This window comes from Triticum aestivum, chromosome 5B (genome assembly GCF_018294505.1).
Source record: "Triticum aestivum cultivar Chinese Spring chromosome 5B, IWGSC CS RefSeq v2.1, whole genome shotgun sequence".
NCBI lineage: Eukaryota > Viridiplantae > Streptophyta > Magnoliopsida > Poales > Poaceae > Triticum > Triticum aestivum.
In genome coordinates, this window is record NC_057807.1 from 670882555 (window position 1) to 670906520 (window position 23966).

General features: G+C 46.6%; 3 protein-coding genes across 4 annotated transcripts; 1 reads left to right on the top strand and 2 right to left on the bottom strand.

Moving 5' to 3' along the window:
* Positions 1-915: 915 nt before the first annotated feature.
* On the bottom strand, positions 916-1924 carry LOC123117549 (uncharacterized). 2 transcript variants are annotated; one of them, XM_044538281.1, is made up of 4 exons: positions 1822-1924; positions 1587-1711; positions 1371-1483; positions 916-1247 (listed from the first exon to the last, which is right to left on the bottom strand). In XM_044538281.1, the coding sequence occupies exons 1-4, from the start codon at positions 1874-1876 to the stop codon at positions 1151-1153; spliced, it is 390 nt and encodes a 129-aa protein (XP_044394216.1). In that variant the 5' UTR covers positions 1877-1924; the 3' UTR covers positions 916-1150. The 2 variants fall into 2 exon arrangements, with proteins under 2 accessions (XP_044394216.1, XP_044394217.1); XM_044538282.1 differs by having other exon boundaries at positions 1371-1480; positions 1822-1915.
* A 14676-nt stretch (positions 1925-16600) lies between these two features.
* Positions 16601-18873, top strand: LOC123114075 (50S ribosomal protein L18, chloroplastic). Its single transcript, XM_044535438.1, has 3 exons — positions 16601-16902; positions 17470-17631; positions 18545-18873. The coding sequence occupies exons 1-3, from the start codon at positions 16702-16704 to the stop codon at positions 18692-18694; spliced, it is 513 nt and encodes a 170-aa protein (XP_044391373.1). The 5' UTR covers positions 16601-16701; the 3' UTR covers positions 18695-18873.
* An 803-nt stretch (positions 18874-19676) lies between these two features.
* LOC123114076 (pre-mRNA-splicing factor CWC21) lies at positions 19677-20933 on the bottom strand. Its single transcript, XM_044535439.1, has 2 exons — positions 20482-20933; positions 19677-20170 (listed from the first exon to the last, which is right to left on the bottom strand). The coding sequence occupies exons 1-2, from the start codon at positions 20826-20828 to the stop codon at positions 20017-20019; spliced, it is 501 nt and encodes a 166-aa protein (XP_044391374.1). The 5' UTR covers positions 20829-20933; the 3' UTR covers positions 19677-20016.
* Between the last annotated feature and the right edge of the window lie 3033 nt (positions 20934-23966).

Below are 23966 nucleotides of genomic sequence, written 5' to 3' on the forward strand. Positions count from 1 at the left end.
CAACACATTACTCCAACTAAGGGCTTCTATCATCATGAAGAGTTGGAGGTATGTCTTTCTTCTTTGGAACACTAGAAACAAGCTTACTATTGAACATACCTTTCCGACGAACCCAGTGAGCTGCTTATTTAAATCTGGTGCCTTTCTGCAGCAGTGAAGATTATTGATTAAGAAGGCGGACCACGAGGCTTTTGACGCTATAGTATCCAAGATTCGGTCTACAACTTCATCCCTGTTGCGACGATTTTCGGGTGGTGCCTTAATTTCCCTTCCTTCTGGTTTCTGAGAGCTGGCTTGCGTGTCATGATTGGCTAGGTAGCCATGTATGCGAACCTTATTAGCTGTTGTTGTGATACTTATTGGCTTGGTGGTTGCTCTGTTACTATGCCTGGTGGCTTTATTTATAAAGTCCCTTTTCCTTAAAAGCAATGTGAGCCAATCACGGCTCCGCCTCACCGACCTGCTCTTTGCCGCGGGACATCCTCGACAACATTCCACATAGCTGCCAGGTCTTCCAGCCAAGGATGATGGCGCCCCTAGAGAAGGAGCCTGGCAACATGCGACAACCGATCTCGACCGTCACAGCCTCGTAGAGGTCTTTTTGTCGTCCCATTTTTTGTTTTTTGTACTATCTGAGATGCCAATATAGATAGTGACATGTACACACAGCATATCTCCAAGGTTACATGAGCGACAATACAAAAGGTGGCATGCCACATAGTATAGGGATCAAACATTAAGTGTTTTTATAATCTCAAGCTCAAATGCACCCGCATGAACACAACAAATTTCGAAGAAGAAAAATAAAAAAAATCTGAATTGTTTTGGATAAACATCAACAAGTTCTCTAACATCCTGCACATTTTCTCCCTGGAAAGACATTAGTAGAGGTGTGTGCAAAAAAATTGCTCAAAATTTTAGTCCCAAAATTTTGTATTTTGTACTATCTGAGATGCCAATATAGATCGTGACACGTACACATAGCATATCTCCAAGGTTACATGAGCGACAATACAAAAGGTATCAAACATTAGCTACACACGGCTGGTACGTACGTACGTATAACGTATTTACAGGGATAGTACAAAGCTAGCTTAGCAAAGTAATTAAAGAGATACCATGCAAAAAAAAGTAATTAAAGAGATGATGATCAGACGGCGGCGGCGGCGCCTTGCCCAACGCCTGCTCCCTCGCGGCGCTGCTGCGGCGGCGGCTCGTTGAGGAACGCCCAGCTGCTCCTCGTCCACCTGCATGCATGCACACAACCAGCCGTACGTGATCGATACATGCATGTACACATGGATCCATGCATGCTGTGAATATGTTCATGTATGAACTCAAAAACCTGATGCTAGGTAAGCTATACGTACCAATCGCGGCTCGCGCTGGGGCTAGCGGCAGCCTCGCCGTCACCATCCACGCTACTGGTACTGGTCAACGCCGGCGGCGACGAACGGACATGAGACAGAGTCGACCTCCCCTGCTAATTAATCAACACATGCAAGCAGAGGACAAAAATATAAGTAATTTACCAGACTAGTTAAGGAGCCCGATGCTTGCATCATTTACAAAAACCGGTTACGTACGCGGGGAGAGGAGGCGACGACGGTCTCGCCGCCGTCGACGTTGTCCTCCGGCGCCGGCTTCTTGTGCTGCCTCCAGAAGGCCTCCACCTCCTCCTTGGTCAGCGAACGATTTCTCATGAAACGAGCTGCACAGATAGAATGATAGATATCATTATAGTACAAGTCTAATTATGAATCTTGCAACGTGAAGCTGCATGCACTACGGATGGTGGATGGCTGTACATGGCGGACGTACCTTTGAGATCGTCATCGAGCGCGTGTGAGCTCCATCCAGCCATGAGAGAGCCCATATCGACCTAGCAGCAAACTCGATCTTTTATCTGGAAAGCTGAAGGTGTGATAAGCCTCAGCGGACAGCATGTCATTTTATACCCGCTTGCTAGCATGCATGGATAAGTTTGAGCTGTCCAGGCACGTAGCTTGCGTACACATCGTCGTTGCCGAGTGCTGCGTGTCTGCCATGCACGCGCCTGCGAGTCAGTGCGTCCGTGCATGCGTGCAGGCTGGTGCGTATGCGTGCGGCTCCTTTTCTCGTCAACCTCTCGAACCATCGTCATGTCCGTCGGTCGGTCTCTCGTAGAGCCGCAGGTCATTGTTATCGGCAGCGTTGGACGCTACCTGCGCGTGCGCTGCACTGCATGCGCGACACGAACATATATACGACGAAAACAGGGGGATGTCACAAGCGCGACGAGCCGTAACCGTACAGCCACCTCACATACGACGGCGTCGAAATGAAAATGGAGGGGATGTCACAAGCTTTCATCCGAAGTTCACTGGCCTTGATTTTGAAGAATCAAAATACTAATTAAGAAGCACTCTTTGCAAGCGTTACTTTCATTTCGCCACTGCCGATAAGTGACACACTGCATCATTTATCACAACACGTGAGGTTGTTTTTTTTTCATCATTAGATTTCTAGCGCTGAGATTTTCAATACTAGATCCCATGTTCATAGATTTGACAATTTTTATGGAAAAAAAATAAAAATGACAGAACACTCAAATGGCGGAAGGCACTAGTTTTTTTTAAGGCGGAACGCTCCTAGAATTTGGCAGAAGCACTATTGTTTTATTTTTATTCTTCAAGTGCTACACACTCTTATGTTTTTTTTCAAGTGCTCACACTACTCGGAGCGATAAAAAAAAACTAATACATACACACATCTTTGCCGAAGGCACTTGTGACAATGTTAGGTATTCGGCGGAAGGCACTGGTGCAATGTTAGGTATTTGGCGGAAGGTTATTGTTGTTAGACTCGTATAGAGTTGGATAGCCGGCTCTTGTATCGACTGCAAACGCATCCGGACACGACCAACGGACGGATAGTGCGTCCATTTTGAATATTTAACCAAGAACTACCACAATTGACGGAAACGTGACGAAAAACTACCACTTTACGTTTTTGTGCGAAAAACTATCAAATTTGAACTAAACCGTGGCAAAAAACTACCAACTCGGGAAATCGCTCGCTTCGCCCGCGCTAACCCCGATTCTGACCGGTTGGGCCCGCGAATCAGTCGCCACGCTGGCGAACGGACGGCCGCCGCGCGTTGACGGCCGTTAACGGCCCATCCGCTGTCGGAACGGCGCCTGTCGGTGCGGTGCGGGTCAAGATCTGATCCGTTCCCCTCTCGATTCACTCTCTCCCTCCTTTCCCTCTCTCTGAACTAGGATTCTGCCGCCATGTCCTCGTTGATTCCGGAGGGTGGCGGCGCTGGCGTAGGCGACGGCGCTGGCGTAGGCGGCGCTGGCGGAGGCGACGCTGGCGGAGGTGAGACAAGTTTGGACGCTGCTGCCTCGCCCGCGCCCCCACCGATGGCCAGCGGCTGAGTCGATAATTGGTTGGGGAGCACCAGTTTCTCGACGCAGGCCGGCTCGCAGCAGCCGGAGGCACCGCTCTCCCAGTCATCGCCAATGGGTTGCAGGTATGCAAGTATCATCACCAATGTTTCTGTTAGTTGGACATGTGTAGTAAACTGGACTCAGTAAGCTGTATAGCTCAGTCAATTTCAATTCAATTCATGAGCACTTATTTGTGCAGTTTGGCTGACCAGAAGTGGGAGATATGGTTTCATTTAGAAGGAAGAAACCCTTTGAAAAGGTGTATATTTGAGTCAGATATTTCTTTGCTTACTCTACAATCACTCATTGCTAGTGAAGGGTATGGGGACAGTGATTACATGTACTATGTGAAGGAGGAGGAAATTGGATCTAAAAGAGTAAAGTATTTAGGTAATGAAGGTAGTGTTCATGAAATGTTGGACTTTTTTCATCATGTCAAGCTAGTGAACATAAGGGTTGTGAGAAATGTTGAACCTGGAATTAGTACACAGGCTAATGAGAATTACATTAACACTCAAGAGAGTTGCTGTGTGAAAAAGGTTGTGGAGCAATCTGAGCTTCAGAAACAGATAGATGATAGAAATGCTCAGCTTGAGAGGAGCAGGATTCAAAGAGAGGCAGATTTGAACCACTTTGAAGGAGACACTGAAGTGTCTGAATTTTGTTCTGAGGATTCAGTTCAGTCAGATGGGAGTGCTGAAGCTGTTCAACCAATGGAAATAGTGTGTGCCTCTGAAGAGGATACAACATTGGAAACTACTGCTATTGTCAAACATGTGAAGAATCCTGGTCCAACTAGCAGATGTCACAAAGAGCTAGAAAAAAACGTTTTGAAGATTGGTTTCCTGAAGCAGATGAGTTTTGTTTTGCTGGTGATGCAGGCATAAGTGATGAGGAAGAAGAATATGATGTTGAACTACCATACCTCATGAAGAAGCCAAACACAAAGAGTATTAAGAAAAAGATGAAGGAAAGGCTATATTTTGACCCCTCAATTCCCAATTCACATTTACTCTTGTGCAAGAACTTGTGTTTTGATAGTGTTTACCAGTTCAGGGAAGCATTAAGAGATTTTCATATAAGGACTTTGAGGTCTTCTCACTACCACAGGAACACTCCAACAAGAATTATTGTTTGGTGTTCACAAAGAGAGCATGGATGTGAATTTTACATGTGTGCCTCTAGGATAGCTCATGAAAGAACATTTTGCATTAAGAAGTGTAACATGGAGCACAATTGTCCAGCATCAGCAGAGAACACAAAGGTTACTACTAAGTGGCTTTCCAAAGCAGTTGAACCTTCTCTTAGAGCAGATCCTAGAGCACCTGTGGATTCACTTATTAAAAATAGCAAAGTCAAGTTTTCAGTTGATGTATCAAAGAGTGTGGCCTATAGGGCAAGGAGGAAGGCTATTAAGGTTGTGCAAGGTGACCAGAAGGAGCATTACTATAGACTGAGGGACTACCTACAAGCAATTCTCGACACAAACCCTGGTAGCAGGTGTGTAGTTACAACATTTGAGGACCCAGAAAACCCTACCCCAACACCTAGATTTAAGTACATGTTCTACTGCTTGCATGCATCAAAGCAAGGATTTCTTAATGGTTGCAGGCCCTTTATAGGTAAATCTATAACTGCAATTTGTTCAAAATATCTTGTTGTAAATATATGGTAGCTAATTTGGGTATGGATGCAGGGCTTGATGGTTGCTTCATCAAGCTAACCACTGGACAGCAAATACTTGCAGCCACAGGAAGAGATGGCAATAACAACATCTACCCCATAGCCTTTGGTGTGGTTGATAAGGAAGATTCAGATAGTTGGACATGGTTCCTAACCCAACTAAGATGTTGCATTGGAAGTGGTAGCAAATTTGGAACCTACACCATTATTTCTGACAGGCAAAAGGTATGCACCCTATCTTAGCCACTAGTTCAGATATATATTGTTATTAGTAGCTTTATTTCCTTTTGTTCATGACCATGGTTATAAATTTACAATCAGGGTCTTCTTAAGGCTATAAATGAGGTGTTCCCTGATTCCCCTCAGAGATACTGCCTCAGGCACATATATGCAAATTTTCAGTCAGCTGGTTTCAGAGGAGCAGAACTAAAGAAGCTAGTAGATCAGGCTAGCTACTCATTCACCAAACATGGCCATGAATTGGCAATGGCAGAGCTTAAAGCAGAGTGTGAGGATGCCTGGAAGTGGCTTAAAAAATTCCAAAGGAGACTTGGTGTAGGTCTGCAATGGATTACAATTGCAAAACTGATCTTGTTGTGAACAACCTTAGTGAGGTTTTCAACAAAATGATCCTTGATGTTAGGGCCAAACTAATTAGGACTATGTTTGAAGGAATTAGGACTAAGCAGATGATCAAAAGGCAGAAGACTAGGGAAAAGACAGAGAACAGCAGGTGGATGATCACACCCAACTATTCAGAGAAATTAGAGGAGAATAAGAAGTATGCCAAATTTTGTGATGCATATAAGGCAGGTCCTGACATTTGGCAAGTTAATAGTAAGGAAAATCAGTACTGTGTGAACCTAGCTACTCAATCATGTGACTGCAGGAGGTGGGACATGACAGGTGTGACATGCAGTCATGCAATAGCAGCAATGAGCAAGATTCACATGCACCCAGAGGACTATGTGCATGAATTTTTCAAAAAAGCACTATATATTGAAGCATACAAAGACATAGTGTACCATGTCCCTGGTCCTGAATTTTGGCCTGACACCCATACTCCTGATATTGAGCCCCCAGTGTTCAAAGAAAAAGCAGGCAAAAAACAAACAGCTAGGAGAAAGGGGCAGTTTGAGGTGCCTGCTCCAAAGGACACAAGCAGGATGGGAACAATTACATGCAGCAATTATGGTCTACAAGGCCACAGATATACTAATTGTGGGAAAGCTCTAAAACCTAGTCTTGAGATGAGAAAGAACTTACACCAGGTCATTCAAAAATGATGCATTCTTTGTTTAATTATTTTAGTTCTGGTATATTTACTAACTGATTTAATTTTGTCATGCAGGAGAATAGAGAAATTTTTAGGGGTTCCTCTAGTGCTACACATCCACCTCCACAACCACCACCTCAACACCAAACTACACAGATGCCAGCATCATCTGCTCCACCTACTAAAGCAATGAGGAACAGAAAAACAGCAGCAAATAAGAGAGGTTCAACATCAACAGTTTCAGCAGGAGCAGCCAGGTCTTCACCGGCACCTACAACAGGATCTGCATCAACAAGAGCTGCAAGAACAAGAGGATCAGCATCTACAAGAACATTCAATGCACCAAGAACATCCACTGGAGAACCAGGGATATTGGCAGGCAAGAGGAAGAGGAAACCTCCTAGCAAGTTTGCATCCTATTTCAATGCTAGTGGAAACTATTGAGTGTATGTTACTTATTTGTGTTCTGCTACTAAGTTTGTGTTCTGCTACTAAATGTGTGTTGTGCTACTAATTTCTGGACAATGTGACATGTGAACTTGTGGACAATGTTGAATGTATGGTACTTATTTGTGCTCAATACAAATGGGCTAAGTGCTACTGATTTGTTTTGATTTGTTTTTTGTTTTACTTTGCCATTTCTACAGTACAGAACTTATTGCCAAATTCATTATACGAAAAAAAATCTGCACAAAAAAAGTCTGGCCTGGGGCTCGAACCCAGGACCAGTTGGTTGTAACTATGCGTTCAATACCAATGGGCTAGTGCTGGTGATTTGTTTGACTAGCATCGGCCAAACTTATTATATGTTGTTAGCCACGTCCTCTTTTCAGCGTGCGTAGCAGCCGGCAGCGTGGTGAGCGTGCGTTGATTAAAACCAGTCATTTCGGATTCTACGACTTTATTGCGTGTCCACCCACCACGCCCTCTGCTCACTCGCCACTCGTCGCTCGCACCGCCCACTCCACTTCCCCCTCTCTCCTGTCGAAATCACCACCGACAACCACCGCCACCGCCGTCGCCATGGAATGGCAGCTTGCCATCGAAGCTCTCGCCGGCAACAACAAGGAGATCCGGGCGCAGTACAGGGAGATCGCGCGCTGGTTCCCCAGTGTCACGATGCTCAGGAACCACGCCCGCGGCCTCGTGAAGGTGATGACGGCTGCTGAAAAGCAGCGCGCCTTCCCTGCCGGCCGCACCATCCCGACGCCGACCATTCTGCTCTGGGCGATGCGCGAGGTGCAGCGCTCCCCCGACCCCAGGCAGCGCGCCAGATGGTGGATGTACCGCTCATCCACCACGCCGCCGACCGCCGCGGACGACGTCACTCGCTGTCCCAGCCCTAATCAACAATGCCTACTGGGAGTGGCGCAATCCATGGGTCCTTGGGCCCTCTGACAACTCTGAGGGCGAGTCTTCTGACGACGAGTCCACTAACGACGAGTCCAGTGACGAGCCCTCTGACGACGAGGTGGATGAGGTAGTCGTCCTCTCCGACGACGAGCCTGAACTGCAGATGCTGGCTCCCGTCCTCGACGCCGTGGAGGGGGATAGGAACCGCCCAATCCACGTGGATGCGCTGCCAGAGGTGGCCGATCTCCCAGACGGCGTCGTCGTGAAGCAAGAACAAGATGGCGGTGAGGATGATGTGCTGGAGCCGGCGCCGGGCAAGAAGAAGAGGGCGGCCGTGACTGCGGTGCGCCGCTCGCACCGCCTGAAGATGCTGAAGAAGGAGGAGTGAACTGCCGCACTAATATTCAGTTTCGTCAGTCCTGAACTTTCTTAAGTGCAGTAAGTTCCTAGGTTCAGTTTCGTTAGGCACTATCTACTAGTAGTTCATCTTTATGTCAGGCACTATCTACTAGTAGTTGCTATCTATGTCAGACTATGAATGGCAGTACTATCTATCTATGTCAGACTATCTATATATGTTACTTCCTACTTGCTACATATGTTAAGTTATTTGTCAGACAATCTAAGCTAATTGCTATATATGTTACTTGCTACTTCCAACTATGTCACTACTGTCAGTTATCCACACATGATATAAGCAGAGTAAAACAACCTCATCATAGATAAAACATTCTTACTTACTTAACTTAGCATGAGTACTTAGCATAGTAGGTCTTAACATAATAGTCATTACATCATAGATAAAACCAAGTAGTTCTTAAACCATAGCAATACCTCCCTCCCTCATAACATTCCAAGGCCAGCTATATATATAGGCCTACTAATTATTTAACCCACAAACCAACCACTTCACTCATTCATAATTGCCTTGATCCTCTCCAGCTTAGCTTTGCTGGCATGCCCAGCATTGAGCAGATCAGCAATCAGATACTCTAACTTCTTCTTCTCTTGCTTAAGTAGGTCCCTGTCCCCCTCCACTTCCTTCATGGCCTTCCTCATGTTCTGAATGATCTCTGCTTGGCTTTGAAGAATGCACCTTTGCTCCTTGGCAAGCTTCAGCTTTTCCATACTTAACTCAATCTTTGCCTGATCCTCAAGTTGTTTCTTCTTCTCAGCTAGTTCATTGATTGCCTGACTGGTATAGTCCATGTCATGAGACATCTTGCCATCTTGATAGTCAAATAGGTTGGATACATCTTCCACCAACTGGCTGTAGTTGTTTGACAGGAAATCAATTTCCTTCTGTAGCTTGGCCACCTCTTTCTCATGGGCTTGTTTGTCATTCACCCTACCCAAGTTCTGCTCATGATACATGTCCCAAATCCTGGTTAGGCACCTTTGTAGAATCTCTGGCCAAGGACCATCCACCCACTCCACAACCCCACAGTTCAAACCTTCATCCTACAGAAGCAATTATTTATAATTAAGCACAAAGCACTTAGTAACAAACTTAGTACAGAAAACTAAAGTCATAAAGTCATTTCATTTAACTGAAACCCTTTGTTTACATCAATATGCACCTGACTTAGCATCAGAGATAAATTCAGTTAACAGCTACATTTAGCATTAGAGATAAATTCAGTTAACAACTACATTTAGCAGTAGATATAAATTCATTTAACTTTGTTCTTTTTCAGTTAACACCTACTCTATTCTTTTTCAGTTAACACCTACTCTGTTCTTTTTCAGTTAACAACTATATTCTCAGGTTCATAATACACTAAAGATATCTGCTTGTAGGTGTTATCAGGTTCAGTCATGTATTGAATTCAGTTAACTAAAGATCTACTTTCATATATAGCTTCCACATGCTGCAGCACACATCTCTGCACCACATGCTGCACCACACATCTCACATCTCCAGCAGCAAAACACATCACACATCTCCACCAGCAAAACAAGTTAGCGTTCAAGATTTAATACCTGTTGCATAGGACAACCCAGGAAACGCCTGCCAGTCAAAGAACCTTCAAAAGCCACCATCTTCTTCGGCCTCTGATGATGCATCATGCACGTCGGCTCAGATTCAGTGTAAGAACCACAGAAAGATGGTTCCACCACAGTGTCAGGGGTTTCCTGCAAAAGAAACTTCGAATCAAACCAAAAGCAAATTGGAATCTCCAATTTGGATGAACTAACCCTAACCCTAACTCTGTTCCACCATTATGCACTTACAAATAGCTGTTGATCCAATGAAACCATGTTGATGTCCTCGTCCGAGCTGTCCTCGTCATACCAGGATGGCAACCTCACCTTCTACCGGCAGCAATGGCCGCGGCGGCGACGGCGATAGGCTGACCTAGGTCAGAGCACCAGTGAGAGGGAGAGGGAGAGGATGGAGTGAGGACGAGTGAGAGCGAGCGAGGAGGAGGAGAATGAGCGGCTGAGCTCGCTCTCACTTATTGGCCCACCGACAGGCACCGTTCCGACAGCGGACGGGCCGTTGACGGCCGTCAACGCGCGGCGGCCGTCCGTTCGCCAGCGTGGCTACTGATTCGCGGGTCCAACCGGTCAGAATCGGGGTTAGCACGGGCGAAGCGAGCGATTTCCCGAGTTGGTAGTTTTTTGCCACGGTTTAGTCCAAATTTGGTAGTTTTTCGCACAAAAACGTAAAGTGGTAGTTTTTCGTCACGTTTCCGTCAATTGTGGTAGTTTTTGGTTAAATACTCGTCCATTTTAAAAGATAGTGTTGAAGATGTCCTTATACTTATTTGAAAGGAGGGCCAATTTTGTTCTGTGACTTAAAAAGAGAATGTCTTTGTTCGGTGGTTAGCCAGATGGAATGATGAGGAGTGACAACTTTTGTAAGGTGTAATCGGTGGATTGTTCGCTCTTGAGACTTAATGTTGTATTTCATTTATTTCACTCCCTGCTTCGGGCATTCTAGAACAATAGGATGCTATGGTGTTTGAAAAACCGATAAAGTTGGTTAAAACAAACCAAATGCATACTATGTTTTCACCATTTATGGGTCTATTGTGTGATTTTGGCAAGAAAATATAAGTATGTGACTTTTTATGTAATACCACTGCATAATGGAATTGTAGAAACTAGAAACGACCTCGTAATATATATGGTGTTTTTTTAGAAACACAATACAACCGCAAACTTTCATAAACACGCACGCACACTCACCTCTATAAATGCACGCACGCACTACTTACCCATATGAGCACTTCTGAGAGGCTGGGCTCATAATTGATCATATAATGACACAATGCAAAGTTATATAGTTCCCAGACAATATTTAATTTTTTGAAAATTCAAAAGGTCAATTACATATAATTAAGTTTGTGACTAAATTTTCACATATGCATGGCTGAAAGAACCAAACATTTATTTCATAAGACCAATATATATGTTGATTAACATTAGTTATGTTCTTTCTTCCACCATTTGCAATTCTTAAATGTAGAATGATTGCATTTCAATGTTGAATTTTATCAATGAAATAAACAATATTTATAAAATGCCTAAGATAATGAAACATACAAAGTTCAAAGTATTTTCCATACAATACCATAAAATCATAAAACACTAAAACCAAAAAATACACAAAACCAGTAAAAAATGCCTAAATATTATACCAGCGACGGGTTGAGCTAGGACTAGGAGACCATCACTAATAAGTTATGCCTCACGGCTAACCAAGGCAAAATCAGACCCATATTACTAGTGGCGGTCATGACAAAGTGCTCGCCACTTGTAAATTTGGCCCACGGGTAACCTGAGACAATATTATCAGTGTTGGGCATGTTTTGCCTCCTACCACGGCAAGCTGACACCACTGTTGGGTATGTTTTCTCGCACACCACTGGTATCTGGCCAGACTACCAGTGGGGGTCTCCATCTTCTGCCCGTCACTGGTGAGAGCCCACCTATACTTCTTAAGGTTTTACAAGTTTATAGAGAAAATATTGACATCACCAAATAATATAATACAAAATATACTCTACAATGTGTGTAATGGTATTTATTTAGCAATGATATAGGACATAACTGTTCAACATCTCAATCAGCTCACATACCATAAAATGCGGTAGTAATGAAATGCCTCAAACGAGATTTTTTAGAAAAGAGGATCAAACGACATAGTATCGTGTTGTTTTCTTTTGTAATTACAACTAACCTGATGGTTATAAACATGAAAGTAGATGACTTTTTGTGAAGTATTCCTAATTACAGAAAGGGGACATTCACATGTCTATATACACTCATTTTTATGTGTATCTATATTTGTGAGAGATGTTACGAAACTATGAACAAGAATACCTTAAAAGAAAATACACACATCAAACGTGCAAAGCGTAACTAGAAAATCTAGCTAGTTAGTTTTCCCACGCATGGTGTATCAAAGGACAAAATGTAGATGAGACTTATTATTGGCAGCCATGTCAACTTGGATGAAGCTTCAGATGGTAAAGTTGGTACCGCAAAAGAACTAATTGTTACTATGGGTGGGGTGCTATCACCAACCATGGAAGTGGTGGGGGGGCATGGCCCCCTTCCTCCCTTCCCCCGATCGAATCTGCAGGATAGAGAGGCCACTAATGTCACGTATATAGGATATAAATTACGCACATGTGCATTTGAGTATTTAAGAAGCTAGCTTTTCCCCAGTGTGGTGAACCAAAGCCCAGGCGTGTAGTCCACACTTGTCGATGGCAGTCACTCATCGCCCCGGATGAAATTCCAAACGATGAATTTGGTGGCCTCTGATGCATCTTGGGTGACGTGGTAGTCGGGCATCAAATGGTACTTGGAATAGTTGAGCAGCTCCAAATTTACACCTTTTTTTCATAAAAATGCCAATCCTCCACTCTTCCCCTCGTAATCTCTCACCATCATGTTCCCCAACCATAGCATCCACTTAAACTTTTCCATGCTCCTCTTCTCCAGTTTGGTCTCATATAAGAAGAGGATGTCAAGGTCCACCTGCTTTTGGAGATCCAGAAGTCCTCTCACTGCCGGGCCATTCCCCAATCCCTAGCAAATCCATACTAAAATTCTCATTTTGGCTCGCCAGGCAGTCCCTGCAGCCTAGCGTTCACAGGTTCAGAGTTGTTCTCCTCCTTTTCTTCAACCTCCTCTACTTCCATCGTTGGTTTCTTTGCTAGTTCTGTATCTTCATCAGTTTCCATCATAATTTATGTTCTTCTGTCCTATTGTACTTAATTGGTTTTGCTGGTTTCTTTTCTTCCTCTCGATTCGCTTGAAGGTACCCCTTTTTATGCCTTTTCTTAACTCCATAAATGTATTTCCTTCTTTGGTTTGGGCCTCTTCTCTGTTCTGCTCCAATATAACCTTTATTGGCCATTGAAAACCATGTTTTGCTTTTGTGATAGTGTCATTCTTATCTTCAGCCTTACTTGATTCTCTTTAGTTTTTTGTACCTTCCCAGTGGGGTCTTGTATCACTATTCTGCCGAGATCCAGATTTTTTGCCTCCCCTACTACCTGATCCTCGCACTGTTTAGTTTGAGAGGACTTTCACTTCATTCCCATCACTCCTTCTTGGTCCTCCCTCATCGTCTCTGCTTGGTATATTTCTTCGCCAGGACGTCCCATTGCTTCCCTATTTTCTCCCCTTGTACCTGCACTATTGATTGGCCACAATTTGCATTTATCATTTGAACCCCTACTTATTTCTTTGCTTGAGCTCCCGTCGTACAGATTTGCATGTTGCCATGGTCCAAATTGTCTAGACCTTGTTCTTCTAGATCTAGTTGTACATGACTTTTCAGTATGTCAAATAATTCCAGAACTATAGCGGAAGACGGGAAGATACTCATATGTGAAGGAGACAATCTTTTCCTGCCTTTCTTTCTTCCTTTTTCTTATTTCTTTTGATTCATCGTCCCCCCGAAACCATTTCATCTTCCCGCTCTTGTTCTGCCTCATCCTCAATGAAGGTTGTTATAAATCTCATAATTGGTACAATGATATCTAATCTCACTTTGATCCGCATAAATGCCCCCATTGAATCACCATTAACGTCTGGGTCTACAACAATAATTTCTCCAATTTGTTCTCCTACTAAGTCTCTCATCTCTTTGCTCACCCATTTGGGATGCCGTAAGCTCTAACCTAGATATGTATGGTCTTGAATTCATATTCATCTATGGTTCGAATTAGCACAAAATCTTCCATCACCAATAGGTCATTGCTAAATCTCCATGGCACGACATCTATTGCCTTTTCTTTATCAACCTTTTGTTGGAAGATAAATAGAAATCTAGTCCTGCCCAAATCTTCACAATCCACCCCACAATGGGCTGCAGACTCCCCAAGAGTTCTTCCCACATGTTCAACCCTAGTAGTCTCTCTACAATAAGCTTGCCTACTGCTTGAAGCTTGCTCACCTATGAGGAGCATGCTTGCTTCCTACCAATCCCGATCCCCTTCGTTTCCGCTTCGAAGAGCTGCAAGTTCTTGAGTTTGCCCTCCACTCCTTCAAGGTATGCGGTCGTGAGGTCCCCCATTGCAGCTGATAGATGTTAGGTCAGCCGCTCCACTGTAGCCCCCTTCACGCTCCAAATCTGTCACCGCCACACACCACAACCTGCTCCCAAAATCCTCTCTATTCCTCACCAGGTTGTTCTAAATCAAATCTGGATGGGCTCTCACACTTGCCGGAGGAGGACTGGAATCTATGCACGAGATGGTGGGAAGGAGAATCAGGGCGATTTTGTGTTTGTTTCGTGGAAACCGGATGGGGATTGTGTGGGAAGGGTTGCCGACGAGGACGCGCACTCAGTCGCCACGCAGTCTCCAGAAGCAGCGAGAAGCACCGTCACGCGCGGACGGACGGAAGGCATGTGTGGCGGGGAAATGAAGTTGTGGAGCTTGAAGATTGATGAAGACATAAGGGCATCTCCAGCCGCGCCCCCAGGAAGGCCTCCCCAGGCGATTTTTTCGTGCCGGCGCCGAAAAAACGGCCCAGTCGCGCCCCCGGAGCCCGATTTTCGCCGGCTTGGGCCGAAAACAGCGCCGGCGGACTCAGCCCGAACCCGGCGCGCTGGGGGGCGCCCGGGGGCACCGGGGCGAGCTGTTTTGGCGTGAAAAAGACGCGGGCCAGCCGCGTCAGCGACTCGGCGCCTCGTCTTCCCCCAACGGCCTCGGTTCCCGCGGGGAATCAATGGCAAGGCTGCCGCCGGTCAGCCTTGCCATAGATTCCTCATGGGCGGCGCTTCACGGGACGGCGCACCGACGCCTTCCCTCCCTCGCACGCGTACACACGGGCGCGGCCCGGCTATAAAAGCCGGCGGCCTCCACTCGCCTGTGCCCATACCAGCCCCGCCCCTCGCCGCCGTCCAGCCCCTCCCTCTCCCTGCCTCTCCCGAGCGCCACCGCCCAGCCCCTCCCTCTACCTCTTCCGAGCCCGCCCAGCCCCGTCGTCGCCATGGCAGAACGCTTCCCCGGAGACGAGGCGGCGGCCAACGGCTTCGGCCGCCGTTCGCTCCGCGAACAGGAGTCCTGGCTCCTGTTCCAGGCGAACATCCCGGTGCCGCCGGACATGCGCGCCGGGCCAACGGGGTGGAGACTCAGCGCCGGGGGAGTGCCCATTCCCCCGTTGCCCGACGCCGTGGCGAAGCCGAAGTACTTCGCCGAGGAGGTCGAGATCGTGCGCGCATCCCTCACCGACGCCCAACTCTCCCTCCCCCAGTACGCCGCCGACAACCACGCGGCCTGGGCGGCGTATTTCAAGCGCCGCCAACAGCAGCGATTGGCGTCCACCAACGGCGCGCCGGTGGTCGGCGGCCGGCAGAACAGCGAGGGGCGCCACCTCTGGTGGGGCGTCCCCGGCCGCACACTCGAGGGCGTGTTCACGTACCTCGAGGGCGGCAACGACCCGCCGTTGGCGTACCCTCGGCGCAGCACCGACGCGTCGGGCCATGGGCGCCAAGGAGGTTCGGGTCCTCCTCCTCCTCTTCCTTCTCCCGATCCTCATCGCACTCCTCCGGCACTCCGACCCTGCTCGGCGTCAAGGCCGAGCCCGCGGCGGAGTCGCCGCTAGGCCGGCGCACTCGCAGCGCCGGCATCGTCATCAACGAGGGCGGCCGGCGCGCCTCCTCCTCGTCGGCTCCTCCGCGCTTCGTCAAGCCGAAGACGGAGCCGAGGCTGGCGCCGGTGAAGACGGAGCCGGGGCTGGCGCCGGTGAAGGCGGAGTTCGACGACGACGACGCGGCCCTAGAATGGGCGCGCCAGGACTCCATTGCGATGGAGAAGGCGCGCCAGGAGAAGGTGAAGGAGCACCAGCGCGCCGCCCTGCGCCGCTTCGAGGAGCGCTGACGCGGCCGCGATGAAGACGGGGTCGTCGTCCTATGCGACAGCGACGACGACGACGACGACGCGCCGCCGCCAGTCCGCCATGGCGACGCCGGGTCCAGCAGGGGCGCCCGCGTCAAGGAGGAGAAGGCCGACGACGACGATGGCGGCGACGACTTCAGCCCCTTTCTTTTTTAGATTAGGTTAATGTACTGAAAATGCGCGAATTTCGCCGAAATTTGCCATGTTTAGCCGAAATTTAGCCCTTTTTTTTTAATACGCGCCTGGGGGCGGCCCTGGGGCCCGACGGCTGGGGACCGACTCGCCCCCAGGGCCATTTTTTGCGCCGGCTCACCCCAGGCGGCGCTTTTAGACGCCCCCTGGGGGGCCAACGGCTGGAGATGCCCTAAGACGCCTTGTCATACTATGTGTATTTTGCTTTTCTTTTTGTTCTATGAGACGATACTAGAAAAATGACCAAAGTATGAGGTTGTTTCTGTAATTCGGTCCAGCAGACAGCAGCGCAGAGCAGCTTAAAGAAACGCGAGAGGGTGGATAGGATAAGGCGAGCCATTAGGCGCGTGAGACGGCGAACCCCAGCGACCAGCAGCGCAGAGCGCGCAAGTGAGCCATGCTAGCCTCGCCGGCGCTCGCCGGCGCCACCCACTCCTTCCCGGCCTTCGTGTCGGGCAGCCGCGGCGTCCACCTCCCGTGCGCCTCCGCGCCCTCGCACTCGCCGGCGCGGCGGGCCGCCCTGGTCGTCCTCGCCAAAGCCAAGGTGTCCACGCCCAATGCCGACCGCATCGCCCGCCACGACCGCCTCCGCAAGAAGGTACTAGTACTAGTGAACCTCCGGGAAGAAGATTGGCATCCAGTATTTTCAAGTCTCTCTTCCAATGCGCGGTCAATGGTTTCGCTGGAAGCGCGCGCGTTCTCTCTCTCTCTCTATGGAATTCATAGGGCAATGCCATGCCGTTAAAGCGTTTGACGAAATGTCCTTAGTTTGTTGCGGCTGTAGCTTACATTTGGATGTTCGAATGCCTACAAGCTGTCTGGTTGGGCGCTTGAGCTCCTGTTGACGCACTGCCTCCCGTAGTTAGTTTTACATACAAGTGTTTCAACCAATGACTGCCACTGGATACAGGCAGAATCAGGGGGTTGCCATGGTGGACAGGAGCGGGTTAAGTTATATCTTACATTCTTGCAGGAAATGCAAGCTAGGCACAGAAACCAAGTGTTGTAGAAACACAAAAGGGCATGCACTTGAATTTAGGATAGAAACCAAGACAAAAACAGTTTCAGAGGGTGACGAATGGTGCTATGTGCATTTACATTGTATATGCTTATGTTTTTGCCAATGGAATCAGGCCTTTGTGTCATTGTACATAATTCCTTTCAGGTTAGCGGCACCACGGAGAGGCCAAGACTCAGCGTTTTCCGCTCAAACAAGCATTTGTATGCTCAGGTGATCGACGATACAAAGTCGTGCACTCTGGCTTCAGCCTCAACAATGCACAAAGCTCTTTCAAAGGAGCTTGAGTACTCTGCTGGGCCAACAACTGTAAGTTTTATTATTTTTAGTTATCCATACCTTTTTGTTTCATACTCCGTATTAAGCTAATATGGTCCTAGAATAATGCACATTTATCAACTAGTTTTGTGATCCTATGCTCGCTTGCGTATACAGTATTGTATACCATTTTAACTGGCAGCACCTTTGGAAAAGAAATTAGTTTCAGTTAGGACTTGCAGTCAAACTGGCTCTCTATTATACTCTCCTATATCATTTTTGTTTATCATAGACTTATCACCATGAATCTAATAAAAGTTTCATCCAAAAATTGACCAAACCCAGGTTTAATTGAACGAATAGAGATTTTGAGAGGTGGAACAATAAAGCACCTTTCTCTCTGTTTCCCTATTTATATTTGAGCAATAAGACTCATAGTTCATAAATAGACGTTTGCCATAGATGATTCATGATTGTTCAATTGCTGGCATTGCGATATTTTTCAGTCAATCAAATGACCATTATTAGTTCTTTGATTCACCGAGTCGAAGCCTACACTAGGTGAGATGATTGGAGCCATATTGGCAGGGCAGTAGCTTCTAGGTAGACTATTGAAACTCTGATAATCCAAGGGAACATTGTACTGATGTATCTCCGAAGAATACTCATGGAAATCCGTGCTCTGCACTCAGAAAATAAAAGATGATTATAACCTGTGTGGTTGCTTTTGATGATTTTAGACATCTAGCTTTCCGATGATACACATGTTTTTGTGGGTTGTACTCATAACATCTATGCTCTACAAGCCAGTAAAGGCCCATGATGCTTTCTGGACAGTTGTTTTTACTGGTCTGTTGCAATATAGACAAAGATTAAAAAAAACTTGCATATGTAGTTGTTTCTTAATGAAAGGCTTATGCTTAGTTTCTGACGAGAGTTCAATGTTGCGGTGCTTGGTTTCCAGGAAGTGGCACAAAAGATTGGTGAAGTGATTGCCAAGTCCTGCTTGGAGAAAGGAATCACCAAAGTGGTGTTTGACCGAGGGGGTTTCCTCTACCATGGCCGCATCAAAGCTCTAGCCGATGCTGCTAGAGAGAACGGACTTGAGTTCTGAATTTTCTGTTGATATTTTCAGGATCGCATGTAATATTCTCTTTTCTTTCCCGTCTATTGAACAAAGTTCTTTCTGTAGTCATTTGGGTTGTTCCGCGGACATGGCCCCTCTTTAATGTTATCTGATCTTTGTATCAACAATGAATCAGCCTTACAAATGGAAGATTCATTTTCTGTTTATTTCTGCAATTTGGCTTCTGCCGAAGCAGCCTTGTAAAACCAACACTTTGAACATGAACATTCAGAGTGCCGATTTGAGCAAAATAACTGAGAAGAATCACACACTTTGGCAGCTTCAACACTTAGTACTACTAGTAGATATCTGGAAGCCTCTTTGTTGGCATGTGAAATCCTGATTACGGAATTCATATGTACACAGTAATGCATCTGTGCTTGTTTTCTGAAAGATAGGAGTATATATATGGTTTATATCATTTTGGTAGCTGATAAGAGATACACCAGTAATTGGGATACACTGATTGGTCCCTAGACTAGGCTGATGACAACCAAGCATTATTAGAGCAGTAATTACGGTGACGCTGAAGTTTTAGTCTTTCAGAGCAACACGCCCATAGCTTGCATAAACGTGCTGATTGCAGGGAGGCATCATCTGTTACAAATATAAATGAAGATAACATCAATCCACACCGTCCTCTTGGTCGCTGTCAATCATATCATGGTATTTGTTCATCATCTGTAGCAAATGGATACAAGGAATTGCAAAAGGTGCCACATATGTTACCCCCTCCAATCCAAATTAATTGTCGCAGCCATAGTACAATTTTGTAAAATTAATTTGAATTAAAGGGAGTATCTGGAATATAAAAGATTAAGTAATCAGTAAATTGAGGAATAGGGCAAATGGTCAACAAATCCAAGTAAAATGGGGGCTAATCATGTAATCCTAAGTAAAGGGAAGCAAATGATCAAGTCCCCAAATAATGCGGGGCAAATGATCAAGTGCCCAAATAATGCGGGGCAAATGATCGAATCTCCCTTCTGAAATAAGCATCAAGCCAAGTTTTAGCAAGGTTCATCTCCAACAATTAAAAGCACAGGTTAGATATACATAGCTTACATAGTTGCCTTCTTATGAACAATCTCAGAATCAACATCTCTATCTAAGAAGGATTTCTTCAGGTGTTTCTTTCCCCCTTTTCTCATCATCATGGTCAGTCTCAGAATCATCTTCTGAATCATACCCATGCTTACCCTTCTTAGAACTTGTGCTGTTGCCATTCCCTTTTTTCCCCTTACTCTACGCCTGTTACCATAATTGAAAGCCCTCCTGTTGCTCTGAACATCGATGTCCAACATTCTTCTTCAGAACCCATCCTTCCCAGGTACAAGCTCCCCACTGTCTACTTGAGCGTTCCTCTTCTGTCCAACCTCAGCATCTAGCCCAAGAGCAGCCCTCATCGCCTCGAGCTTCTTCTCCTTGCGTGCTGCGACATGGTGGCTCTGCATACCCATGAACCTGAGAAGAGTTTACCTTCTTGTCAGGAAGCATTGCCAAACTACCTAACAGAAGATACAACTGCACACATGAACTGTAAAATAACAGTACAGGAAACCAAGATTATGCTTCACTAGGAACAGCATAAGCTACAAGTTGTCATACTGAACCGAAATTCAGGAGTCAATTATGCTTTCAATGTGAATATCCTCCAACAGCAAATGAAGAAATCAGATTGAAAACTTGCACATGAACGCATTGCCAAATATCTGTCACTGGCCTCCTTCTCAGAATTGAAAAAAAAAACATATGAGCGGTTCTTGGACCCATACCCTTCGCCCGGACGCGGTGCTGCACCCCCGGCGCCGCCGCGGGCAGCCTCCAGCTCGGCTTTCTTGCGCGCCTCCTCGACGCGCTCCTCGATCTCGCCTTCCGTGTAGCCCTGCTCCTCGAGGGTGTCCCTCAGCTCGACCAGCCGCAGCTCCACCTGCCGCCTCCGGTCGTGCTCCAGGATCTCCTTGTTCGGCTTCCGCGTCCCGGCGGCGCCGTCGTCGTGGCTGTGGAGCGGCGCCTTGGGCGGCGGGCCGCCGGTCCGGGGCTGGATGAAGAACTTGTTGGTCTGGACGTGCCCATTCGTGCCGGACCCGCGCGCCGTCTGCAGCCCGATGCCGTTGTACATGGCGGCGACGACCACGGCGACGGCGACGGCGGTTCAGGCGAAACCCTATGCTTTGAGCGAGTTGGGCTCGATCCCAACTGTAAGACGACGGGACGAGGCGAGAAGAGGAGTGGGCCTGATTTTATTTTTACCCAAACGAGTTCGAGACGGTGTCTGATTCGGATGGGCCTAAAGAAAAAGATTCGGGTGGGCCGTGCACGTGTGTGTACAAAGGGTTCTACTAAATAAAAACAAATCTTCTTCTCAAAAAAAAAAAAAATCCAGGCTTTCAAATATTCGGGGATCTTAGACCCGGCAATTTTTGAAGCTTTGGCAAGCCCTATCTCTTGCCTTGAGTCTCTCCCTCTCACATGTGACCATAGTATCGGATTGCAAGGATGTGGTAGATGACTTGAAGGAAGGCACGAGAGGCAAATATGCAAGCATTATCAAGGAGATTATAGTAACATCAAGGCAATTTGAGAGATGCTCCTTCATCTTCGAAGGACGTGGCACCAATATTGAGGCACATAGTATCGCTAAGCACGCTCTAGGATTTTCAGTTGGACGTCATATGTGGCTCCTTAATACCCTGAACATAAATTTATCCCCATGAACCTTGTTTATGATCATTAATAAAGAGTGTGGCTAGACTAAAACATACTCCCTCTATCCTAAAATATAAGAACGTTTTTAACACTACACTAGTGTCAAAAACGTTCTTATATTATGGAACGGAGGGAGTACTAAATAAAGAGTGTGGATATGTCAGCTACACTACCCTGACGACATCCAAGCATGATTAGAGCAGTAATTATGGTGACGCTGAAGTCTCACTCTTGCAGAGCAACACACTGATAGCTTGGCATAAACGTGTTGTTTGCAGGGAGGCATCATCTGTTGCAAATAAACGAAGACAACATCAATCTGACTGTCTCTGCACCGTCCTCTGCTTCTTCGTTTCTGATCAAGATCGGTGTCAATCATATTATTTGTGGTATCTATCTTACTAATGGCTATGTACCTGTGTGAAAAGGAGTGCTACAAAATGCACACTTTTTTCTCCTTTCAAACATCAAGGAGCACGGGTGCCCACGACACGAGAAAAGCAACCACAACACCAAAGGCGAAGAAACACCGAGATTTGTTTTGTTTTACGTGGTTCATCACACATGCAGGGAACTGATATTAACAGTTGACGGCGCACATTTCACGCAAAATGGTGTTAGAATCAGGCGTAGTAGTATTGTTTATAAAGAGGTTGTATCTGGATCGACTGACAAAAGATGCATTCATTGGGTGCCCTGTTGATCCGATTATATTACTGTAAAGACGAGTTGGAAACTAGTAAATCAGAAAAGATGGAAAGGGATTGTTTTTCTGCATCATGTGCATTGCCGGTTAATTCGGTATTTATTTCGCCGTGGCGTCGTTTTCAGTGTGATTTGTTTCAGTTTTGGTGGTGTTGCTCATGGATTGGATGAGGCCAAGAAGGATCGAGGGAACGAACATGTCAGCTACCTGCCTACATTAACTTGATTCAACTCATCATCCAACCCTCCAAGGCCCCATGGTGATCAATCTTTGTTTCATCCGACACGGTAATCAGATGTGATGATGCTGATGCATGCCTGAATTCACTGCTCAAAATTCACTCGATAGAACCGTCATCTGCAGTCAGCTGACCTCGCACCGCAAGGCCAAAGGGAGCTGATCACAAGGATTTTCTTCAGCTTCTGAAAGGGAAAGTTCTGTCGACACTGACAGTTTATCTCAAAGAAGGAAGTGGAAGAGCATGAGTTGATCAGAGTGAGTGAGACGCATCTGAAGTGACCAAAGCTCAAGTATGTCACCATGCCTACCTGTCCTGACACGAGAAGCCCAGGCCAAAAGAGGCTGGAGATGTGTCCGGGCAGGCCATACATCAGTAGACAGGTCTGAAGCCAAGCATGATCCTTCCTGGGCGTCCATGGCGAATGCGTCCTATCCTTGAAGATGGCATACAGAAATTTAATCTGAAGAAACCCAACGATCACTCAATTAAGACAGATACCGTCTCGGACACTGTATGCAGTAGTAGAGAAGTTCACGTCGAGCGACCCGAGTGCAGGTCTCTGTCCCGTGCTTCCATCAGTCCATGATGTTCGACCAGGGTTCGTTTCACAGCTCTTTTCAGGGATCTTCGCAGATGCAAGACCGAAAGCGATCAAATTTAAGACTATCTCGATCGATCGGGTTACTAGAGTCTCTGCTGTTGCAGATCAAGGGAATTCGTGCAGAGGAAGCTTGTTTGGCTTGTTTTATTTACCTTGTCGGCTGTCGAGCAAACGTAAAAAAATGGCAAGCATATCAGCACCTAGTTCTCCTCCTCCACAAGTTAACCTGAAAGTCAAAATATGGCCGGTCACTCGACGGTGAAGTCACAACTTGGAAAAAGGCAGGAGAGAGCGCTGTACGTAGGGGGCTGATGATTTACTCCCCCATTATCTCGATGTTACTGCGTGCCACTCTAGTGAAACATTAGTGTATCCTCTGTTAGACATAGTTTTACCAAGTAAAACGGTTCACAATACAAATTTTGGAAAAGCGCTCTCTGTTTACCACATCTCAAGCACAGCTAAGCTATATCAGCTTTGGCTATGCTGGTGTGATCAGTTGGATGGGCTGCCAACGCGAAGCACCAAACCAGGTGCCGGCATCCTCCCACGCAAGAAAAAAAATTAATTGACGCGGTCCATTATTTACACAGTGACTGCAATTTCCAATTATTAGATGATGATGATGCGTTGGGTCTTCCCAGTTAGACTACTCGGCACGTGTTACACGCGTGATGTGATCCCTGACATCATGTGAAAAGCATAAAATGGATATTAGCCATATACAAAGCAGTCATTTTTATGTCTGGCTGAATTAACTATCAACTTGGCAAAACTGAGGGTGGTCTTGAATGGGAGACCTCATGTAGTGGAAAGTATCATAAATTAGTGGTGTTTGTTAGATATACGTCGGGACTATCACATGGCTGAACACCCCTCCCCCCTCCCATGAGCGACGAGGGGCAAACCCTAGTCGCTAGCCGGTATCGCCCCCCCCCCTCCCCCTCCGATTCCCTCGCCGACTGCATCGCGCGTCTCACGCCACCATCGTCATGTTGGTAGT

What these genes read in the sequence shown, in the direction of transcription:
- LOC123117549 (XM_044538281.1), bottom strand. Translation starts at nt 1,876, where the DNA reads ATGGGCTCTCTCATGGCTGGATGGAGCTCACACGCGCTCGATGACGAT. An exon ending in GCTCGATGACGATCTCAAAG is followed by an intron (nt 1,712 to 1,821) that starts GTACGTCCGCCA and finishes CTATCTGTGCAG; the next exon opens with CTCGTTTCATGAGAAATCGT. An exon ending in CCCAGCGCGAGCCGCGATTG is followed by an intron (nt 1,248 to 1,370) that starts GTACGTATAGCT and finishes GCATGCATGCAG; the next exon opens with GTGGACGAGGAGCAGCTGGG.
- LOC123114075 (XM_044535438.1), top strand. Translation starts at nt 16,702, where the DNA reads ATGCTAGCCTCGCCGGCGCTCGCCGGCGCCACCCACTCCTTCCCGGCC. An exon ending in ACGACCGCCTCCGCAAGAAG is followed by an intron (nt 16,903 to 17,469) that starts GTACTAGTACTA and finishes AATTCCTTTCAG; the next exon opens with GTTAGCGGCACCACGGAGAG. An exon ending in ACTCTGCTGGGCCAACAACT is followed by an intron (nt 17,632 to 18,544) that starts GTAAGTTTTATT and finishes CTTGGTTTCCAG; the next exon opens with GAAGTGGCACAAAAGATTGG.
- LOC123114076 (XM_044535439.1), bottom strand. Translation starts at nt 20,828, where the DNA reads ATGTACAACGGCATCGGGCTGCAGACGGCGCGCGGGTCCGGCACGAAT. An exon ending in GCACCGCGTCCGGGCGAAGG is followed by an intron (nt 20,171 to 20,481) that starts GTATGGGTCCAA and finishes AACTCTTCTCAG; the next exon opens with GTTCATGGGTATGCAGAGCC.